We start from the raw sequence: 24,319 nt of genomic DNA on the forward strand, positions 1-24,319 counted from the left end.
GTTCTTTTCAATTGCAGTTTTACTGCATAGAATTTGGCACAGGTTCAACACATTTCATTATATATATATATATATATATATATATATAATACAACCAATTTTGGAACAATATTTGTGTGGGTGTTTTGGTATGGATGTCAGAGTGTGGTTAGTATGTGTGTTACAATATATATATATATATATATATATATATATATATATATATATATATATATATATATGCTCGTGTGTGTTTGTAATATTGAGAGAGAGAAATTCAACTACAAAAAAAATAACAAATCCAATCACTGTGTGCACTAGAGGAATTTTGCTGGCACCCACTGGAGAACATCTGTTACTGTCTCTAACCAAAATCTTACCTAAAGTTAATTTTTTTGAGATTTATGGCTGTGTTGGTCTTAATGATCACTCATTCACTTTGTGTTTCTTTAGTTATTTACAGTACGTTAACGCCATCTAGCGGATACTGTTGGTAATGGCAGGTTTGGGGTATTGTTATCATGTCGTATTCTCGTTTGTAATCTCGTTTGGAACGAGATTAGCGTTAAGTTAATAGACGATGTTTAGAGAGCAAGTTGTACTCCCGTGTTGTATAAATTCTACAGTCATGCAAGTTGTATAAGTGTCTTCAAACCCTGCTCAGTTGTGTTCCCATCGAGGGCAATGCCGGTGAGTAGCACTGTGTGTAATATAAGATGTTTACATTAATCGTTTTCTTAAGCTGTGTAAAAGAAAATTAATGTGTTGCCATGAAGTGTCTAGATTGCTCTGTTTCCCGTGAAATGGCGGCTCATGCTTAGTAGAAAAGCATGTATATTTTGCATGTGGTTTTAGAAATGATTGAAGGAGGCAATTTGAGTTAATGGATACTTTATTTGTGTTTACAGTTTTACAGCTTGTTTTTGCACTGCTCTGTGTAAAATAAAGGAGAGGAGAAAAAGGACCTCAAGATAAAGCGTCATCTCATTTCTTTGTTCACCTCACCTGGCTGTTTATACGCATTGGATAGCTAGATACGCATACGTTTAGTGAGACCAATACAGTAAAACGGCACACCCTCGCCTGTCAAGAAGAAGACAGAACTGCAACTGCTAGAAAGAAAAATAAAATATTGTTGCCCGTCGAGACGACGCCATTAACCTGCTCTCATCAGGCCTGCATGTGGCCTGCTCAGATTCACCTGCTCCATAAGACATGGATTCTCTGTCCGAAATGCAACTTCCCACTGGTGTGACTGATGCAGAAGCTGGTGACTGGGAGGTGAGATCAGAGTTATTAGCAACAAGCTCTGTTCATGCACTCTCTCAACAAGGATCGACATGCAGCTCACGAAGGAGCACTGTGCTAGCAACCGCCAAAGCCAGAGCTCAAGCAGCAAGAACCAAAGCAGCCTATTCGGAAAAGGAAATGGCACTGAAACTTCAGATAGCTGAAGCAGAACTACGAACTGCCAAAGCAGAAGCTGAATTGGAGGCATTGCGATGTAGAAAAGAAATGGAGGCTGCAATAGCTGAAGCAGCAGTTCTTCAGGCAGAATTAGATGATGACAACAGCCTCGAGGAACCGGAGTCAGAACTGGTCCAAAGGTATTTCACTGCAAACAGCGTGCCACTGCAGAGAGATATAAAACAAGAAAGATATAATACTCCGCCCAGCCTACACAGCCACCCGCTTCCACCTGCACGTCCTCCAACGCAGCCAGCCATAAGACCTACATTACAACGTCCAGCAACATCGCCTGCAAAGCTATCGACACACCCACCAGCAGAGTCCCGGAGACCGAAACCAGCCCAAAGACGGCTGTCGCCACTGTCACAGATACCACTACAGCCACAACAGCCATCCATGTTACCTGCTAGTATGTATTACAGTCCACACCAAGCCAGCAACCAAGCATGGCTGAGAGGAAAAGACCATGGGCTATCTAGTCCTGCTCCACACCCTACCTCGCCATGTCACACGTCTGCTCAAGATGGACACAGCTCCCCTACTGCTGACCTGGCGAAGTTAATCGCTAGAAACCAGATCGTCTCCACAGGGCTGATGAAGTTCGACGATAAGGCAGAGAATTACTGGGCGTGGAAAACTTCATTCTGCAATGTCATAGACAGTATAGGCTTGTCAGTAGCAGAAGAGACCGACCTTCTGATTAAATGGCTCGGCAAAGAGTCGTCCGAACAAGCACGAAGACTCAGAGCAGCCTACGTCAGAGACCCCCAGGGTGGCCTCCGAGCAGGGCCGGCGCTCCGCACACGCACATCACGCACTGCGCGTAGGGCACCAAGTGCTTGGGGGGGCACCAAAAAATCTGGGTCGTGAAAAATCATCACAATAGGCTACTAGTATAAATAACAAATAAAATATGTCTAAAGCATGTTAATATACAAAAGCAATACAAAAGTAATATGCCTAGGCTAGACCAAATTGGAGAAAAAGGTGAATCTCCTGTGCCAGTCTCCCTCTGGTGCCCCCCCTTCCCCATCTTGCAGTGGTCTGTTCCTCAATCAGTGTCAAATTTGGCAGACACCTGATCGACATCAGACATGGCCTCGAAAAGGCACAAAGAGTCGGGGGCGGAAAAAGGGGAAAAGAAGAGACAGCGGGATAATATTTGCTTGCAGTTAAGACAATGTTTTAAATAAAAGTGTTAGTTTTGTAGGCGCCCTTGCTTCGTGTATGCATGTCCAGGGGGGCGTCGCTAGTAGTTGTGCAAATGATCCAGGGCTTTGCTCAGCATGTAGAATCTTTTATTTTAACGGGGGTCCGGGGGTTTCTCCGGGAAATTTTTCAACTTGGGCTGTTTAAGATGCAGTTAGTTTGTTTGAGAAGAAAAGGAAGACCGCTTAGATACGTTTTTTCGTTGTTGTTCTATGCGGATAATGCGGTCAAAGGCCCAAGGGCGACATCTGTTGGTGAAACTGCAATTAGAATTATTATTAGATTAGATTATTAGGGCTGGGAAAAGCTTAATCACATCCAAAATAAAAGTTTCTACATGATCTGTGAGTGTACTGTATATAATTATTTTGTAATATACACACATATGCACATATATATTTAAGAAATATTTGCATGTATATACTGTATATATTTATAGATAATTTATATTATATATAAATTAAAATATTTTATATATAAATAACAAATATTTCTTAAATACATACATGCAAATGTGCATTTATATATATATACAAAATAAGTATACACAGTACACACACATAGGCCTATATCATTAATGTAGACACAAACATTATTTTGGATGCGATTAATCACGATTAATCTTTTCCCAGCCCTACAAATTATGTACAGAATTATTATATTGTGCCTCATCAGACCTCTTTTAAAGGTAGAATAGAGTTTTGAGTTTTAAATGTTCCAGTGACACATAGGCCTATATTATATAAAAGACTAATGTGTGCAATATTTTTGTATGATGGTTAATGATTCAGTAGAATCCATGAATATTTTGTCTTGTATTTCTGAATGCAGGGTCAATGCTAAAATACATGGGTATGGGTGGTTGGGGGGTGGGGTGGGGGGTATGGGGGCACCACCAAGCATTTGTGCTTAGGGCACCCAAATGGCTAGTGCCGGCCCTGCCTCCGAGCTATCTGGCAACGCATTGAAGAGTGCTATGGTACCCCCGAAGCTATTGAAGGGGCGCTATTTGCCAGACTGGAAAGCTTCCCGAGAATCTCCAACAAAGAGCCAGCCAAGCTACGTGACTTAGCCGACTTGCTACAAGAACTGTACGCAGCAAAACAAGATGGATTCCTTCCAGGACTAACTTACCTTGACACTGCTAGAGGAATAGCCCCAATCATAGAAAAGCTCCCGTATAATCTACAGGAGAAGTGGATGTCCTATGGCTCTCAGATAAAGCAACAGCATCAGATTTCCTTTCCCCCATTCTGCGTATTCGTCGACTTCATCCAGAACCAAGCTAAAGCAAGAAATGATCCCAGTTTCAGAGTCACTATGCCACATATGCCTGCCACAAATAGAGACAAACCCAAAGGCATCCCGAGTAGAATCAACCAGTCGGTCGCAGTTCACAAGACTCAAGTCGCAGATTACAGCCAGAAAAGTGAGGCTGAAGCCAACTCTCTGGATCTCACCAAGCAATGCCCAATCCACAAAAAGCCCCATTCATTAGGAGCATGTAGGAGCTTTAGAGACAAGTTGCTAGCTGACCGTAAACAATATCTCAAAGACAATTCAATCTGCTACCGCTGTTGTGCTTCAACCACACATGTTGCAAAGAACTGTGACAAAACCATAACATGTGCAGAATGCCAGAGCATCAAACACGTCGAAGCTCTCCATCCAGGTCCATCACCATGGAAAGCTAATCCACCCCCGTCTACGTTAGAGAACGGCAGGGAGGGCAGTGAGAATCAGCAGCCTCCAGAGACGATCTCCTCCAAGTGCACTGAGGTATGCGGTGATGGTATGAGTGCTAGAGGTTGCTCCGAAATATGCTTGGTCAGTGTCTATCCTCAAGGCCAGAGAGAAGCAACAACTAGAATGTACGCTATCATTGATGATCAAAGTAATAAATCCCTTGCACGTACAGAATTCTTTGAGATATTCAGCGACAATAGCACTCCATCTTCGTACACACTCAAGACGTGTGCGGGCAGCATAGAGACTTCTGTAAGGAGAGCTTGTGGCTACATGCTGGAGTCACTGGACGGAAAGACTTGCATCCCTCTTCCCGTCCTCATTGAATGCAATGAACTCCCGGACAACAGGTCTGAAATCCCAACTCCCAGTGCAGTTGTACACCACCCTCATCTGAGATGTTTAGCCAGTGAGATTCCTCCATTAGACTCCAGTGCCCAGATACTGCTGTTACTAGGGAGAGACATTCTGAGTATACACAAGATCAGAAAACAGATCAACGGCCCCGACAATGCCCCATTCGCTCAAAAGCTAGACCTAGGTTGGGTAGTGATCGGCGATGTTTGCCTTGGCACAGCACACCGCCCCTCCTCAGTAACTTCCCTCAAAACATGCATCTTGGGAGGTGGCCGCCCCAGCTACCTCACACCCTGCTCCAGCCACCTGCGTGTGAAAGACCCTCCACACAGCCACTCAGCCCTTCATGATCCTCTATATCAGCAAGCTGCCATTCACTCTGCTTCTCTGCTGCACGGGGACAACCTGAAGTCCTCCATCTTCCACTGCACAGACAAAGATCACCAACCTGCTCCGTCCATTGATGATCTCAACTTCCTGAGGATCATGGATACTGAGGTATGTCAAGATAGCACTCAAAACTGGGTCGCACCCCTACCTTTTCGAACCAAGAGAGAACGCCTGCCAAACAACAGAGACTATGCTATGAAAAGACTCAAGTCAGTCTGCCACACACTAGATAAGAAACCTGCCATGAAAGAACATTACATGCAGTTCATGCAAAAGATGATAGACAGTCAACATGCAGAGATTGCCCCCGTCCTCCAAGAAGGACAAGAAAGCTGGTACTTACCATCCTTTGGCATCTACCATCCCAAAAAACCCGAACAGATTCGTATAGTGTTCGATTCTAGTGCTCAGTATGAAGGGGTTTCACTGAACAGTGTCCTGCTTAAAGGCCCAGATCAGAACAATGACCTGTTAGGCGTCCTCATCAGGTTTAGAAAAGAGAAAATTGCTGTGACTGCCGATATTCAACACATGTTTTACTGTTTTGTAGTCAAGGAGGAGCACAGAGACTACCTAAGATTTCTATGGTTCCGCGACAACAGGTGGGGCAGTGACGTGGTAGACTACAGAATGCGTGTGCATGTGTTTGGCAACACACCGTCTCCTGCTGTGGCAATCTACTGCCTCAGGAGAGCAGCGAAAGAAGCAGAATCTGAATTCGGCTCTGATGTCAGAGCGTTCATCGAGAGGGACTTTTATGTTGACAATGCTCTAAAGTCGTTTGCAACAGAGTCTGAGGCCATCAGCTTGGTGAAGAGGGCACAGGAGATGCTCTCCCACAACAACCTCCGTTTGCACAAGATTACGTCAAACAGTGCAGCTGTTGTGGCCGAATTCTCCCCTGAAGACCTTGCCAACAGCATTAAAGACCTGAACTTTGCCACAGATAACGTCCCTGTACAGCGTAGCCTGGGTATCAGCTGGAACATAGTCACAGACACATTCACCTTTCAAGTGCAGCAAGACGACAAACCTTTCACACGCAGAGGGGTGCTCTCAACCATAAACAGTATCTTCGATCCGCTCGGATTTCTCTCACCTGTCACTATACAGGGGAGATCGTTGCTGAGAGAGCTGACCATAGAAAACGGTGAGTGGGACGCGCCATTACCTGGACACCTCCAAGCAGAGTGGGTGAGATGGAAGTCTTCCCTCCAATGCCTTCAAGACATACAGATCCCCCGCTGCTACACATCTCTTTCCACCTCTGCAGCAAGCACAAGGGAGTTGTGTGTGTTTGCAGATGCCTCAACCAAAGCAATCGCAGCAGTGGCCTACTTGAAGGTGACCGATGAACATGGACGCTCCGAAGTCGGATTCGTGCTTGGCAAAGCAAAGCTGGCACCAGTGAAGGAGACTACAATCCCCAGACTCGAACTCTGTGCTGCAGTCCTTGCGGTTGAGATAGCTGAGATTGTTGTGAGTAGCATGGACTCACACATGAATTCTGTCACTTTCTATTCTGACAGCAAAGTTGTGTTAGGTTATATTAACAATGAACAGAGGAGATTTTATGTTTATGTGAGCAACAGGGTCCAACGCATCCGACAAGCAACGTCACCCCAACAGTAAAAGTATGTCCCCTCAGAGCTCAACCCGGCTGATCATGGCTCCAGATCTGTTGCTGCTGCATCATTGGGAGACATCAACTGGCTGACCGGACCCGCCTTCTTGTCTGATAAGCCTCCAGCTGAGAATCAGTCACTGTTTGATCTAGTTGACCCAGAATTAGACTCTGAGATCAGACCTCAGGTCGCAACGCTAGCCACTGAAATCACACAGCCCAGCTTAGGAACTGAACGCTTCGAGCGCTTCTCAAAGTGGACTTCTGTGCTAAGAGCTCTTGCGGTCTTGATTCACATGGCCCAGTGTTTCAGACAAACTGACAAAGACAACACATGCAGAGGGTGGCATACCTGTAAGAAAGCAATCACGGCAGAGAACCTGGAAAAAGCAAAGAAACTGCTGATCAAGAACATGCAACAAGAAAGATATCCTATTGAATGTAGGAACATTCAGAGTAAGGTAGACATTCCAAAACAGAGCAGCATTGCAAAGTTGCGTCCAGTGGTTGACAGTTTTGGACTTCTCAGAGTAGGCGGACGCATCACTCAATCTGGCCTTGAGATAAACCGCACCAACCCCCTCATCATCCCAGTTCGGCACCATTTAACGACTCTCCTTGTGCGCCACCATCACGAGCAGGTAAAACACCAGGGCAGACACTTCACTGAGGGGGCCATAAGGGACGCTGGACTGTGGCTGGTAGGTGGAAAGAGATGTATCAGAAGCACTCTGTCCCAATGTGTCACCTGTAGAAGACTGCGTGGCAAGCAAGAGCATCAGCTAATGGCAGATCTGCCTGCAGACCGGCTGCAAGCTGCCCCACCGTTCACGTACGTCGGCCTGGACGTGTTTGGCCCATGGGAGGTCATCAGCCGTCGGACGAGAGGTGGACAAGCAAACAGCAAAAGGTGGGCAGTAGTGTTAATTTTACCAGCCATTTTTAAATTTAGTTTCAGTTTTAGTCCAGTTTCAGCATCGCTTGTTAGTTTTTATCACATTTAGTCGACATCATCCCATTTTTATTTAGTCTAGTTTTAGTCGACTATAAGTCGAGCATTTTAGTCTTTATTTTAGTCCAAGAAAACATAATTTTATTCGTTTAGTTTTAGTCAAAAAAAAACTGTCAACATTTTAGTCTAGTTTTAGTCAGGACATCATTTTAACCTTTTACTTTTTTGTCAGCAGATAATATTTAACATTTCCTAAAATTATTTCACATTTCAACATTTTCTCTCATCTTTTTCATAAAAAAACACAATTTTAAGGAACACATGCAGACATGGAAGATGTTCTGACAATATTTGCATATTTATTTTGAACATTGTTAAGGTTCAAAGACACAAACACAAATGCTTGCATTAAAACAAATAAAATACACCTGACAAAGGAAACAAATAAATAAAATAAAGTGTATTATGAACTTAACACAAGTGCTGGCTGTTTAAAGCTAGTTCACATAGAATAATAAAATAAATAGATTTGAGGTCAATGTTGTGAAAAAAACAAAAAAACTCCAACTGATACAACAAAAGTGCTTTCCTGCCAGCTAGTTCACATGGTATATAAAGGTACAGTATTTAAGGTGAAACAAGGCATAGATTGCTAGAACGTATGAAATCTTTTTAACTAATCTTTTTAAAGCGTCTGTCAGCTTTAATCAAATGTAACTGAAACTATAGTTGCCCGGCCAGTATAACATATCTAAGTTAGCATAAATTTAACTTCACTTCACATACAATTCTATCAACAACTGGCTACGGTCGCTACGTGCTAAGAAGCTAACGCAACATAGCCAGCCTGGATACTAAATGCTATGAAAGTTAGCCATCATTAGTTAGTTTATCATCAAAATGTGTCCATATATCACGTCTCTTCTTTCTCCCGAGCCCCGTGCAAAGCATGTTTTACTTTTAACCTGTCGCCGCCGCCTCACCGTGAATCCAGCTCCTGTCTGCTCCGTGTTGTGTAGGCTACTCTGACTGACTGTGCCCGCCCGCTCCAGGTTTGAAAGTGGGTTTTGACAAAACCATATCATATAATAATATGTAATTTTCGTCTCGTCTTTGTTCGTGAACTAAAATGTCCATAGATTTTAGCCCAGTCTTTATTTACCGAACTGCATTTTCGTCTCGTCTTTATTAGTCTACGAAAATTATTTCTGATTTAGTCCCAGTTATTGTTTATTAGTCGGGATTTTAGTCTCGTCTCGTCTAGTTTTCGTTCGGTGAAAAATGTGCGTTGACGAAAATATTTTCGTTTAGTTTTCGTTAACGAAATTAACACTAGTGGGCAGTAATGTTCACCTGTCTGTGTGTGCGTGCTGTACACATTGAAGTGATAGAGACACTGAGTGCATCTAGTTTTATAAATGCTCTACGGAGATTTTTCAGCATCAGAGGCCCTGCCGCACAGATTAGGTCTGACAGAGGCACGAACTTTACTGGGGCATCAAAAGAATTGAATCTAGAGGATGACGCAGACGTGCAACGTTATCTACAAGACCAACAATGCACGTGGATTTTCAACCCCCCACATGCCTCGCATATGGGAGGGGCCTGGGAGCGACTTATCGGGGTGGCCCGTCGCATCCTAGACTCCATGTTCCTGCAGCAACGCTTCTCTTCATTGACGCACGAGGTCCTCGTCACACTCATGGCAGAGGTTTGTGCAATCATGAATTCGAGGCCCCTGCTGCCTGTGTCCACTGACCCTGAGAACCCTCTCATACTCACTCCCTCCATGCTTCTGACACAAAAGACGGGAGCTCCGTTGTTGCTTCCGCCTGACTTTGGCAAAGCAGAGATCATCCGTCACCAATGGAAGCTGGTACAACATCTCGCAGAGACATTTTGGCACAAATGGCAACGTGAATATCTGAGCACTCTGCAAAATCGTGCCAAGTGGCAGGACAAAAGGCCTAACTTGCAGGAAGGAGACGTCATCTTGATGAAAGACAATGCCGTGCCAAGGAACCACTGGCCAATGGCAGTGGTCATCAAAACTTTTCCCAGCAGAGATAATGTTGTCAGGACTGTAGATGTCAGAGTGATTCGCCACGGCATTCCTAAAGTGTTTAAAAGACCAGTAACGGAACTTGTCTTACTTTTCTCCCCTAAACAAGATGTTACTTGTGTTTAGGTTAAATGTGTGCATTTAAATGGTATTAGATGTGGTATCCTTAAGATACCAGGCAGGGAGTGTGTTGGTCTTAATGATCACTCATTCACTTTGTGTTTCTTTAGTTATTTACAGTACGTTAACGCCATCTAGCGGATACTGTTGGTAATGGCAGGTTTGGGGTATTGTTATCATGTCGTATTCTCGTTTGTAATCTCGTTTGGAACGAGATTAGCGTTAAGTTAATAGACGATGTTTAGAGAGCAAGTTGTACTCCCGTGTTGTATAAATTCTACAGTCATGCAAGTTGTATAAGTGTCTTCAAACCCTGCTCAGTTGTGTTCCCATCGAGGGCAATGCCGGTGAGTAGCACTGTGTGTAATATAAGATGTTTACATTAATCGTTTTCTTAAGCTGTGTAAAAGAAAATTAATGTGTTGCCATGAAGTGTCTAGATTGCTCTGTTTCCCGTGAAATGGCGGCTCATGCTTAGTAGAAAAGCATGTATATTTTGCATGTGGTTTTAGAAATGATTGAAGGAGGCAATTTGAGTTAATAGATACTTTATTTGTGTTTACAGTTTTACAGCTTGTTTTTGCACTGCTCTGTGTAAAATAAAGGAGAGGAGAAAAAGGACCTCAAGATAAAGCATCATCTCATTTCTTTGTTCACCTCACCTGGCTGTTTATACGCATTGGATAGCTAGATACGCATACGTTTAGTGAGACCAATACAATGGCTTTGATTTTCTAGCTGTTTAAGAGTTCCAACTTATTTCATAAAATATAGATTTTATATAAAGTAATGTTCATAAATAATTTATTAACTTAAACCTATCTAACTAAATTTTTACTTCAGCAATAATCTCCCACGGGTCTTCTTTAAAATGATACCAAACTTAAAGGGTTAGTTCACCCAAAAATGAAAATGAAGTCATTAATTACTCACCCCCATGCTGTACCAACCCTGTAAGACCTTCGTTCATCTTCGGAACACAAATAAAGATATTTTTGATTGAATCTGAGAGCTTGATCAGTCCTACATAGAATGCCTAAGGGACTGGCTCTTGACGGCCCATAAAGTCATTAAAGAAAAGGTTTAAATATTCCATGTGCCTACAGCGGCTCAATTATAAGTTTATCAAGCGACGAGACTACTTTTTGTGCGAAAAAAAACATAAATAACGACTTAATTCGACTATTCTATTACTTCCTTATGGGCGCATGCGCGAGAACTGAGACGAGGACGTTCTTCTCCTTCGACTACTTTTCGTTACCGGCTGCTCCGCTTAGGAGTATTACCACCACCTACCGTATAAAATGATGATCCATACATAAGGCGCTCCGGATTATAAGGAACACTGTTGTTTTTTGAGAAGTTTAAAGGCTTTTAAGTGCACCTTGTAGTGCGGAAAATACGTTAATTGAAAAGCGTATACAGCGCGCATCTTCCTCTGCTTGTAAACAGAAAGTTTTGCACTTCCAGCTATATCAGCACATCATCTTATACGGTAGGTGGCGGTAAAACTCCTAAGCGGTGAGCAGCCGGTAACAAAAAGTAGTCGAAGGAGAAGAACGTCCTCGTCTCAGTTCTCGCGCATGCGCCCATAAGGAACTAATAGAATAGTCGAATTAAGTCGTTATTTATGTTTTTTTCGCACAAAAAGTATTCTCGTCGCTTGATAAACTTATAATTGAGCCGCTGTAGGCACAGTAGTGTAAGGCATTACTAATCAATTTTCAGTAATATTTTACTCGTTACATGTTCAGTGAGGCTTGTATTACAGTTGTATTACAGTGTATTGTCTGCTTTTACTTCTTAAAGGCAACAGACTATGTGAAAGTTTTAAAGCAGTCTTTTAGTGCCAGTTCAGAGCGGTCGCGTCTGTAACATTGTTTTTTCCTCATAAATGCGAACACGAAAACTAAAATAAAATGAATATTTTAAGTTCTATGGAGACTGGAGAGCCAACCCTTCCTCATCCGATTTGCGCAGTGTAATTAACAGAATTACAAAAAATATATATTTTGCCTCCTATTTTTTTGTCACGCATGAATGTGTGTCTTTTCCCTAATATTAAAAATAAAACATAGACTGATATTTGTCTAATGTCTGGAGTCCTTTAAGGAAGTAGCCTATATACGTTTCAATACATGTATTTTCTGAGAATTTTTATTTCAAGTTTTGACTGCAAATGTCATGTCCATAATGCTGGACTTCCCCAATTTTCAATAATTTATCCTCAACTAGTTTTGTGGTTAACTTCAAATGTTAACTTCAAATAATAGTAATAGCCTAATTTAAAGATAAGGCAGCATTGGATCTGGACGGTATAAGGAGAATAATGCTGGGAGTTGGAAGAGGTGTGTCGCGAATCTGTAGGTTCGTGGATCTGAGTCGTGTGGCGAATGGCGATTTCGGTTTCATTTCGTTACAGCCCAAAAGTTAAGTTCTACTTAGTTATTTTGGTGAAAGTAACTCAAAAGTAATACATGAGTAATGTAACGCATTACAATTCTGAGACAGTAATATTGTAAGGTAATGAATTACTTTTAAATAAAAGTAACAAGTAATACCTAATGTATTACAGTTTGGAAGTGACTTGCACAACACTGCCTGTGTCTGCTAACCTCTGGACACGTCTCCTTTGTGTTTTTATTGGGACTTCGTAGTTCAGCCCAGCCACTTTTCTGGTATCGGGTGGTCTTCTCTGTGGGTCTTTGTGCCCATGAAATGAAAAGAACAAACATAAGGTTGCGTCGGTGGTTTCTTCAAATTTAAAGCTTTTAACCACAGGCGAAGGAATTCCTCATTCTTCTGTGGGGGTGAAGCTTGTTGAGCGCCTCGCACCAACATTCAGCTCTCGTACGCGATCGATGATCGAAACACTCCTGCTCCAAGTAAATTTTTCTTTTGTACCAGTTATTATGACAACCTCTAACTGTCCCGGTTTTCCCCGAAGCCATAACTATGAGTAATTAGTTAATGGAGACTTGTTTGATTAACCGCTTCAGTGAAGTGAGTTAGCTAGACAGTTACCGGAAGTGCCAGACCGGAAGTCTCGCACAAAACACCGTCAAAATGGCTGCGTCCGTATTTCCGTTAAAAATAAGGTGGATACCATGAAGACGATATAAGTGGCTAGCCTGGGGTGTATTCCAGAAAGCAGGTTATGTGACATACCCGGGTATGTTTAAAGTCCCCGTGAACCGGACGTTGCAAACGATTTTTCTCCAGTGCTGTGACGTATTTCCAAGTGAAACGGAATATTGAACAGAGGGCAGGGTTTTACTCTAGCGCTCCTCCTCTCCATCTCTCGCTCATAGTAAACTAACGGTTTGAGGGGAGTGGTTAAGCGTTTCCCCACCCAAGCTGTGAAACCTACGTCAGAAAAAGAAACCGTTCCAGACCGGAAGCAACCTTCTTAGATTTTGATTAAAGATTACCAAGGTAAAACATTTTTTTTTATATATTTTTACTTGCACGGATTAATTGCCCAGATAGCAAACTGACATTGAATCAACGTGGAAAGATGACATAGAAACAACGTTGATCTGACATTGTTTTGCTCATCGAATTAACGTTGAACCAACGTCAGACGCGTCATTCTTTCAAAACTAACGGAAAATCAACTTGAAATCAACGCGTTGTTTCAACGTTATGAAAGCAAATCAATTTTCGATTTTCATTTAGCTTTGAAGAATGCCGCGTCTGACGTTTGTTCAACGTTAATTCGATGAGCAAAATCAACGTTGTTTCAATGTCATGAGAGACGTCGTTTCCACGTTGATTAAATGTCAGTTTGCTGTCTGGGTGTTCACCACAAGACTAGTAATATTCGCTAACAAAGTAAATAGGTTCAATTTTGATTTCACGGGGACTTTAAGAGTAAGTAAGCGGATAACCTCAACTTTCGGTTCCAAAAACGGAGGTAACTTTCAGGGTATGTTAGTAGTCATTTTAGTCACAGTCACAATTATTTTAAGTTTTTCTAATGGGCTCTATGCACAGCGTTATTTCCGGTGAAGGATTAAGGATGCTCGATAACTTCCGCCGATCATAGAGTCCAATGCAATACCGAGAATTTATATTGAATTTTATACTCCATGGTTATCCACAAGTTTCCTACGCCACATGAGGCCTTGCGTCAAAAGTGGGCGCGACTTCCGGTAGGAAGTAAACAAAGCGCGATTTGACATGCTTGACACTCGTTCATTCAACAGTTGACAGTCATTCAAGTTATAGCGATCCAAACTAGCTAACGATGTGGGAACACAACCTCAACGTAATTCAAAAGGGTGAAATAACAGTACCTTTACCCTCTGCAGTAGATTGGGAGTATTATAATAACATTATTAATAATCAATACTCATCAAGGCATGGTGACAGACAGTTGTGTGAGCTGACAAACAATTAAAATAAAAAATACACACTTAGTCATTGTGCTTTGGAGTTTATTCAAAATTATAAATGAATGTGCTACTTGAATACATTAACTGGCACATTTGGTATTCTGTCAACACAGGCTTTGATCCTGAGTTTAGGTGTAACATCAGTAGCGAACAGCCAATCACATGCTGATAGAGTTTATAGAATATTAAGAATTTAAACAAATGTACACAGGAAGATTCGTCGTCTTTTGGGAGGTGATGGAAACTACAGTCGTTGGCAGGATCACTCTGATTTCGTTTTCAGCTTATGTTCAAAACAATCACATTTAAGCCACTGAACTAGTTTAGTCCGGTTATGCATACAACCGCGAACAGCACATGTTGTCCATGAGCTCCGTAACGACATCTCTCATAAAGATTTGCGTCTTTAAATAGTAAAATAATTCTCCGAAAAACAGCTAGCCTCTTCGCTAACTAACACACAAAATACCATTGGAATGCTACTTCCGCCGCCTCACCGGAAGTTTCACCCACTTTATTTTTTACAGGAGCGCCCCTCGGAAACTTGTGGATACTAATGAAACGTTAGTCACAAAAACAGATTGTCACAGTACAAACAGGAAGGGAGAACTCAAATGCAAAAACAAGGAGGATTTATTAACAAAAAGAAAACCAAAACACAAAGCAAAAACCCACGAGGGGGAAAACACAATAAATGAACATGAAACAAACACTGACTCTGAACATCAGGATATCCACAAAGAACTGGGAAGACATATGACAACGAACCGACAAAGACTGCAAACAAGAGGAGACTTAAATAGGGAACAAATCAAGAGGGAACAGGTGGGAGAATCAAACAATGACAGGAGCACATGGCTCAACATAACAAAACCACCCATGTGCTAACACGATAGGACAGACACGTGACACTACCCCCCCTCAACGGAGCGGCTACCAGACGCTCCATCAGACTGGACGGGAGAGACAGACCAGGGCGGGACGGGAGGGACAGACTAGGGCGGGACGGGCGGAACGGACCAGGGCGGGGCGGGAGTGACAGAGACATCAGGCGACCGGGGCGAAACAGAAAGTCCATAGGGTGGTGAGGGAGAAACACAGAGTTCATTGGGCAGTGAAGGAAAAACACAGAGTCCATCGGGTGGCCAGGGCGGAGCAGAGCCCTCGGGCGGCCAGGGCGGAGCAGACCCTTCGGGTGGCCAGGGCGGTGAAGACCTCTCGGGTGGCCAGGGCGGTGAAGACCCTTCGGGTGGCCAGGGTGGAGCAGACCTGTCGGGTGGCCAGGGCGGTGAAGACCCTTCGGGTGGCCAGAGCGGTGCAGACCCCTCGGGTGGCCAGGGCAGTGAAGATCCCCTCAGGCGGCCGTAGACACGGGACAAGACAACATGCCAGATCTGGCTGGAACCTCCAGAATCTTGGCTAGACTTGAAAGGTACTTGGACAAAGTTCTTGCCGCAACGGCAATAGGCAACTCCTGATCTGCTGACACTGACCGCAAAACAGCCTCAGCAGCCGAATCAGCTGCAGCCCTCTCGGCGGCGCTTACGACAGCAGACTCAGGAACTGTGACTTCAGCAGCTGGTTCAGGGACAGCGCTTACAGCCGCGGGCTCTGGGACAGCGCTTACAGCAGCGGGCTCTGGGACAGCACTTACGGCAGCGGGCTCTGGGACAGCGCTTACGGCAGCGGGCTCTGGGACAGCGCTTACGGCAGCGGGCTCTGGGACAGCGCTTACGGCAGCGGGCTCTGGGACAGCGCTTACGGCAGCGGGCTCTGGGACAGCGCTTACGGCAGCGGGCTCTGGGACAGCGCTTACGGCAGCGGGCTCTGGGACAAGCGGAGATGAAGGACGAGAGGCTCCCCTCCTCCTCCTCTTCTTCCTAGGCCGTGGCACGGACGTAGTAGACGGACCCTTGACTGGTTGGAGAAGCTCAATGGGGGCTGTAACTGGTGCAGGAAGGGCAGTCTCAGACAGCGTAGACTCCGTCGAGGATGATTCCGAAGGAGAATCCCATGAACTCCGTCTGCCTCGCTTGCCACGGAGATCAGGAGGTGTGGACGAAACCTCAGGAGAAGAAACCAGATCTGCTTGAGTAACCACAGCTAGAACACGACCCTCCGGGATCACGGGCAGCTTGGCGGATGGCGACAACAAGGAGGGACCCTGCGGCTCCTCTAGACAAACTCAAACACTAATCAGGTAACGAGGGGGAAAACACAATAAATGAACATGAAACAAACACTGACTCTGAACATCAGGATATCCACAAAGAACTGGGAAGACATATGACAACGAACCGACAAAGACTGCAAACAAGAGGAGACTTAAATAGGGAACAAATCAAGAGGGAACAGGTGGGAGAATCAAACAATGACAGGAGCACATGGCTCAACATAACAAAACCACCCATGTGCTAACACGATAGGACAGACACGTGACACAGATAAAACAGACTCCCCTCGTTGTGTTTATGCTTCTTTTTAAAATTATATTAAATAAACATAACTATACATAAAATTACATCTAAACGTATGTACGTTTCGTTTCAAAGACGGGAGGACAGTAAATATTGAAGACTCTGCCATAATCTTTCTTTAATTTTCTCCGGTTTTCCTCCGCTTTAATCTACACAACCGGAAATGGACGAGCATCCTTACGTCAAATGCGGAACTTATGCGTGCATATAGCCCATTATATAACTTTCAATTTCAGGGTTGCCAAATGGGATTGGGTGCATTGATGGAACCCACATTCCCATTAAAGCTCCTTCAGTCAATGAAGGAGACTATGTTAATAGGATGGATGTCAATCCATAGCATCAATGTGCAGGTTACGATAGATATTTTGGGTGCTAAATGTTTGGGTGTATAAACTAACTGGTCCCCACTAACTAGGTAATATGTGATGCAAGCCACATCATCACTAATGTTGAAGCCAAATGGCCAGGGTTTGTACATGTTGCCAGAATATTTAGGGAGTCATCATTGTGTCAAATTTCAACAGGGTATGTTTTGCGTTACACATTTTTTTAATGTTTTTTTTTTCTTCTTTTTTTAAATACAATTATACACTTTAACTACCTTTATAGGACACTTCAGTGGTTACTTGCTACAGTGAAAATAAGGAAGGTTGCTTGGTCTAGCTAGCAAACAGAAATCTAAAGACAATTTTCACTTACAACTGTGACACAGTGTGATGTTGCAGGCGGATCTAATAATACAATGTGGCCAATGGCCATCAGCAACTGCAAGATAATTAAACCAATAAGATAATCATGCATATTCAATACTCAATGTATATTCTTAAAAAAGAGGGACATTAGGAACATCTAAGAGTACTAGTAATAAGATTACAGTATACAGCATATGAAATCAAATTATACACTTTAACTACCTTTATAGGACACTGCAATGGTTACTTGCTGGGGGACAGAGGGTACCCTCTTCTGCCCTATTTGATGACATCCTACCCTGAAGCTGAACCTTGACCGCAGGTACAATTCAACCTGACCCACAGCAGAACACGGGTCAAGGTGAAAATGACCATAGGCATACCTGAAGGCAAGGTTTCAGTGCCTGTGTGGGCTCAGAGTCAGCCCAGAAAGGTCATGTAATATCAAGCTGCTTGTGTTGTTTTTCACAATATTGCCACTGTGGCTAATTACGCCCGTTTCACACATACTCCGTTTGCAGTGCGTATGCGGTGAGTGTTGCGGTGCGTATCCGGTACAGGAGCCGCACGCGCTAAAGTGCTTTCACATATGCTGCGTTTGCAGTGCGTGAGCTGTACCACAAACACTCGCTATTTTTATTTCAAAATCAGAAGTTATGCAGCAATAGCGTGACCAGTGACCAACAGTTAACTGGTCAACAAACTGTTATCCCAGTCCTGTTTTCACGTCCTTCCTGGCCGTTTTTTATAAAGTGATGTCCGTTTTCAAAAAAAACAAAAACAAAAAAAAAAACGCTGGAAAAGATCAGCTTTATAGCAAAATATAGGAGATGAGCAAACAAGGAGGATGAGGAGGAAAAACAGGATAAAGAGTAAGGAAACTAGTTCGTTTTTGTACGTTTGTGAGAGGTATTTTTGTTCAATTTGAAGGTATTTCTTTTAGCTAATCAATATTGATATATTTATTTTTTTCTAATACAGAAGATCGAGACATTATTTTTTAATCATTATTTCACTCATTATTTTTTAAACCAACCTGTCATAATAAAACATGTTGAGTATCCTCTGAGAAGCCTATCTGATTTTGTATCCACAGAGGGGGCATAGCCTATTTTAATTGTATTGAAATTAATAAGGCATCTTTGAGTAAACTTCGAGTATCATTTGTTTTCTGGGCCATGTGTCCTGGTTTTTGGTAATCAAAATATGTTCACCATATGCAGTAACTTTTTTTAAAATAAAAGTTTTGCCATGGCTTTGCGATTCTCTTTTACAAACTTGAATGGACGCATGCTCGTTTAAACACGATTTAAACAACGAATGCTTACACTTCCATGCTTGTATATTAAGATGTCTTAAAGTAAAAATATGAAACAATTAAATACCTTTATGGAGAGATTACTACATTTTATTGAATTAAATGCATTTATGGTGAAACTACTACATTTCGAGGTCAATCTGAGTTCATTTTTGAGCTGTCACTTTATTTCTGCGTTTGCAGCACAGCAGAAATAGACTCGGTACGGAAACGATCTCTGCACTGCTGTATACGCACCGCAACTGGAACAGATCGACGGACTGCATCCGCGTGCAGTGTGAAAGCTCTAACTTGTTAACATGGGTACGGAAAAAAATACGGACCGCATACGCACTGCAAACGGAGTATGTGTGAAACGGGCGTTAGACGCGATATAGACGCGAGTAAGGGACCGTGTGGAAAGTGCACTTTTTCTGACACGTTTGTTCAAACAATATATACAATTTTCAACACTTGACAAGCTATAATCATGGTTATGGGCGTTCCGTTGCCGACAGTCTCTGCCTACGGTTTATCAGTAACAACTGACTGGGTCATTTGACCAATCGCTGCAGATTCACTTAAAGGAGGTGTTTGGGAAAATTAATCATCGAACGAACTATTTGGGAGTCGTTGAGCAAATTAGTTAAAAATAAATACATATTATAAGACAAATAAAGTGTTTTTTTTATCCTTGCATGCACGTTAAACTGTTTTTGGGAACTCCTAAAACAAAAATAGGAACATTTCAAATGCTATGATAGGGGCTCTTTAAAACCAGTTAACAGTCAAGTGCTGTTCATTGTTTCTTTATTTCCTGTAACAAAGGACATGTGTATTTATTGCTTTAGATTTCATTCAACAACAAATGACAGATTAATGTTTACATACTGTTTTCCACCTGGTGCTCCAGAAATTCAATTTCAAGTCTGGCCTTTTTTAGATTCACTATTTGATTGGCATGTTTTGTCGTGTGATTGTGCTTGGCCCCGGTCATTGCTGCTTGCAGCTATATTTATTAGGGGCCAAGCACTGATGGTGCGGAGGCAGCTATTGTATCTGTTCTTCTTCTTCTTCTTCTTCTTCTTCTTCTTCCTCTTCCGACTAGGTGTCTATGGCAGCCCATAGAACCGATTGTGGGAAAGTTATGAAATTTGGTACATTGATAGAGGACAGTCTGAAAAGTCTTTATTGCAAATTTGGAGTCTCCAACTCAATCCCTCTAGCGCCACCAACTGTCCAAAATTGCACTTTTATTATGCTAATAACTTTTGAACCATAAGGTCTATCAACAAAATTCTTTTTTCCTCTGATTCCTGAGCTCATGACGATTTGATCGCATTCTATTACGTAATTTTTCGTCATCGAATATGGCCGCCATTTTGAGTTGTTCAAAAAAACTACTTTTGCGAACTCGTCCTAGACGGTTTTTCAAATTTTCACCAAAATTGCACCAGATCATCTCCAGACTGTGCTGACAAAAAGTTATGGAATTCAAGTCGATTCGCTGAACAGTTTTCGAATACCGCGCAAATTAATTTTACGTAACGCTTGCAAAAACAGACATAAGGCTATATCTCCGCAACGCTTTGACTTATTTAGACCAAACTTGGTACATGTCATCATAAGCATGACCTGAGGCAACATACAGCGTTTCGGCGCTGCGCCTCCTACTGGTTCGGAGATATGAAAAATGGCTATTTTTGCTCATAACTTCTGAACGGTTTGTCCAAAAATCATAAACTTGGTCTCGTTAGATTCAGGGCGTCATGCCGAGTCGACCGATATCCAATTTTCTCAGATCGGCCATTTTGGCTGTCGACCATTTTGAATTATGTGCTAAAATGCTGTATTTTTTGAACGTATGAACAAATTGTTACGAAACTCGGTATGGGTCATCAGTACGATGCCCTGAAGGAGCCTGAGAATTTTCGAAACAGCACCACCTAGTGTAAAAAATACATTTTCAAACGCTTATAACTAGGGATGTCCCGATCCGATACTCAGGATCGGTATCGGCTCCGATCCAGCCATTTTTGCGGGATCGGGTATCGATCAGACGAAGCAGATCCAAATCCGATATTGTGCATATACTATTATGTTATTGTTAAGCTCCACAGAAGGCACAAAAACATTCTAAAGTACCATAACGTTTTCGTGCACTCTATTATAAGTGTTCTGAAGCCATTATGTGAGAGAGAAATTAATATTTAAGTTATTAAATTCAAGATCACGTAAACTTTTCCCTCTCGCGGCTGTCAATCATTCTCCATTCAGCACTCAAACAGCACGTCGCGTTCGGTTACAGTAAATGATGAAACTATCTTCAAGATGATTCAATGTTAATACTATTATACTTTATCTGTAGATAAAGGTCTATGTTTACGCATAGAACAACATTATCTTGCTGGACTTTATTGCTGTAACTTAATGGTGTTACTTTCTACCAGGTGTCGGACGCTGTCGATTAGATCACAACACTAGAGTCAGAACACTATTGTTTAGTGTTAAATTTAAAACTGTTTAAAGAAAAGGCCCAATAAACTATTGTATAGATAGATACTGTTTAATACACTGTCCTTCCATCAATATGTATTTCCTTTGTGCTTTGAACTTTTTAAAGCGGACTCGACGCGCAGCGTGCATACCATAGGGTGCATACTCGGCTGCGTGCTGTAACTCGTGTACCTGTAACACGTGGTTTCAAGCGCATCATTCTGCGCTCGGAATGCGCATAAGCGCTTTGTGCCGCACTGTGTTGGAGTCATTAATATCATAATGCAGTGACGCAATTAAAGCTTCTTAACATTAATAATTATTAATGTTGCTGCCTCATTAAATAGCTGTGCTATACACTTAAAACATGTCTCAATTTTTAGTAGCCTTGGCTAGCCTATATCTAAAGTAATTCTTTTTCATTTTTGTTGTATTGTTTTTCATGAATCTATTTTACAACAATACAAAGAGCAAAATGTATTATTCACTAATCTAGTTTATAATAGCATTTTTTGTCATAGATTATGATCATATATTTTGGGGATTTGTTGTTTATCTTTATAATGAAGCTGTCTGTATTAAGTAGATTGTGTTTAACACACACAAGAGTGATAATCAGTTTAACACACAGTTAGAGAAATTCTACTTGCTTTAAAAAACTGTAATGGTATAATGTAGAACACTGCTGTTTAAATTGTTTTAACTTTAAACCTGTTGGTAGCTAGCTAGCTTTAAGTACTTAAGTACCTGCATTTTCTTATATATATATATATATATATATATATATATATATTGTAGTGTTTGAATAAAGGGTGGCAATCGAAATTTTCGAAATTTTTGTGGCGCTATAAAAGAAGATAATATGCTGTACTTAACAAATGCATTGGTGTAACATTACGAAACTCAGTTTGTGCCATCAGCACCATCCCCTGAAGGTACTCAAAAGATTTCAAGACAGCACCACCTTTTGGTCAAATTTATAACAAAATTTCTAATAATGCTTAAAACTTTTTAATAAATCTGCGTATTTTAATGCGACTGATCTGAAGGTTGTAAAAGGTCGATTTTGTAACTACGCCACCTATTGGTCGAAAGTGATAATCTATTTGATCACATTTTTAGGTAATTGTATGTGATTTTTCAGCCATTTTGCCTAAATTCATCTTTAAATGTCTTCAATTGCTCCTTGCTGCAGTTGGTCTGACACATGTTGGCATGTTTTGTCGTCTGATTGTGCTTGGCCCCGGTCATTGCTGCTTGCAGCTATATTTAGGGGCCAAGCACCGAAGGTGCGAGGCACCTATTGTAATCGTTCTGGTTCTTAGTATTATTAGGGGCCAAGCACCGATGTTGCGGAGGCACCTATTGAAATCGTTCTGGTTCTTATTAGGGGCCAAGTACCGATGGTGCGGAGACACCTATTGTATCTGTTCCGGTTCTTATTAGGGGTATCTGTTCTTTTTCTTATTATTATTATTAGGGGCCAAGCACCGAAGGTGCGGAGGCACCTATTGTATCTGTTCCGGTTCTTATTATTAGGGGCCAAGCACTGAAGGTGCGGAGGACAGTCCCAACATTAAATACAACAATTTTGGTGTCTCTAACTCATTCGCTCTAGCGCCACCAACTGTCCAAAGTTTCACTTTTATTATGCTAATAACTTTTGAACCGTAAGGCCTATCAACTAAATTACTCTTATTATTATTAGGGGCCAAGCACCGAAGGTGCGAGGCACCTATTGTATCTGTTCTGTTTCTTATTATTAGGGGCCAAGCACCGAAGGTGCGAGGCACCTATTGTATCTGTTCTGTTTCTTATTATTAGGGGCCAAGCACCGAAGGTGCGGAGGACAGTCCCAACATTAAATACAACAATTTTGGTGTATCTAACTCATTCCCTCTAGCGCCACCAACTGTCCAAAAGTTCACTTTTATTATGCTAATAACTTTTGAACCGTAAGGCCTATCAACAAAATTCTTTTTTCCTCTTGTTCCTGAGCTCATGCCGATTCGAGCGGACTATATGACGTCATTTTCCGTCATAAAAAATGGCCGCCATTTTGAATTTTCGAATAAAAACTACTTTTGCGAACTCGTCCTAGACGGTTTGTCCGATTTTCACCAAAATCGCACCGGATCATCTCCAGGCAGTGCTGACAAAAATTTGTGGAATTCAGTATGATTTGAATAACCGTTTTCGATAAACGCGCAAATAAATTTTACGTAGCGCTTGCAAAAACAGACGTGAGGTTGTATCTCCGCAACGCTTACTTGTTTTCAGCCCAAACTTGGTACGTGTCATCACAAGCATGACCTGATGCTATGTGCTGCGTTTCGGCGCAGCGCCACCTAGTGGTCCGGAGATATGAAAAATTGTTATTTTTGCTCATAACTTCTGAATGGTTTCTCCAAAAATCAAAAACTTGGTCTCGTTAGATTCAGGGCGTCATGCCGAGTCGATCGATATCCAATTTTCCCACATCGGCCATTTTGGCTGTCGGCCATTTTGAATTATGTGCTAAAATGCTGTTTTTTTTTGGACGCATGAACGAATTGTTACGAAACTCGATATGGGTCATCAGTACGATGCTCTGAAGGAGCCTGATAAGTTTCGAAACAGCGCCACCTAGTGGTGAATTTTTTTTTCAAACGCTTATAACTTTGGGTGTGGTACACTTATTTTCACAGGAATCATATTTTTGAGGTCCTGAATCGTTGCCAAGTCCAACGATACCAAATATGTCGGGTTTCGTCTCACGGATGGCGTAGCGTAGCGATTTAGCGCGAAAAAAACACGTGGCGATATCTTCGAAACCGCTGCTCCGATCGAGACGAAACCACCGTCAGAAAAACGGAAACATAGGTCGATAGCCATACTTCAATGCCGAAATGCGAAAATATTGATAGTAAGGGGTAGTAAAACTCAATCAAAGTCAAGTAGCGGTCATTTTTTACGTGTTTTTTTACATAAATGTCTATTTTTACATAATGTCTAAAATTGACACACATATGTATGGGGTCACTCTCAGGACACATAAAAAAAATTGTG

General features: G+C 42.1%; 1 protein-coding gene and 1 pseudogene across 2 annotated transcripts in view; both read left to right on the forward strand.

Annotated features, from left to right (window-relative positions):
* Positions 1 to 397: 397 nt before the first annotated feature.
* Positions 398 to 6,788, forward strand: LOC148970134 (uncharacterized). The gene is made up of 2 exons (XM_089125158.1): positions 398 to 669; positions 888 to 6,788. The coding sequence occupies exon 2, from the start codon at positions 3,859 to 3,861 to the stop codon at positions 6,781 to 6,783; it is 2,925 nt and encodes a 974-aa protein (XP_088981284.1). The 5' UTR covers positions 398 to 669; positions 888 to 3,858; the 3' UTR covers positions 6,784 to 6,788.
* Positions 6,789 to 7,597: 809 nt separating this feature from the next.
* Positions 7,598 to 24,319, forward strand: part of LOC148970135 (uncharacterized) — a 29,823-nt pseudogene continuing 13,101 nt past the window's right edge. Inside the window, exon 1 of the transcript XR_016148578.1 lies at positions 7,598 to 7,685. The product of XR_016148578.1 is annotated as an uncharacterized LOC148970135 (transcript). The remainder of the gene's footprint in view (positions 7,686 to 24,319) is intronic.

The sequence above is a fragment of the Pimephales promelas genome, chromosome 21 (assembly GCF_988280905.1).
Source record: "Pimephales promelas chromosome 21, fPimPro1.hap1.1, whole genome shotgun sequence".
Taxonomy (NCBI): domain Eukaryota; kingdom Metazoa; phylum Chordata; class Actinopteri; order Cypriniformes; family Leuciscidae; genus Pimephales; species Pimephales promelas.

Coding starts and splice junctions, on each gene's coding strand:
- LOC148970134 (XM_089125158.1), top strand. CDS start 3,859: ATGTCCTATGGCTCTCAGATAAAGCAACAGCATCAGATTTCCTTTCCC.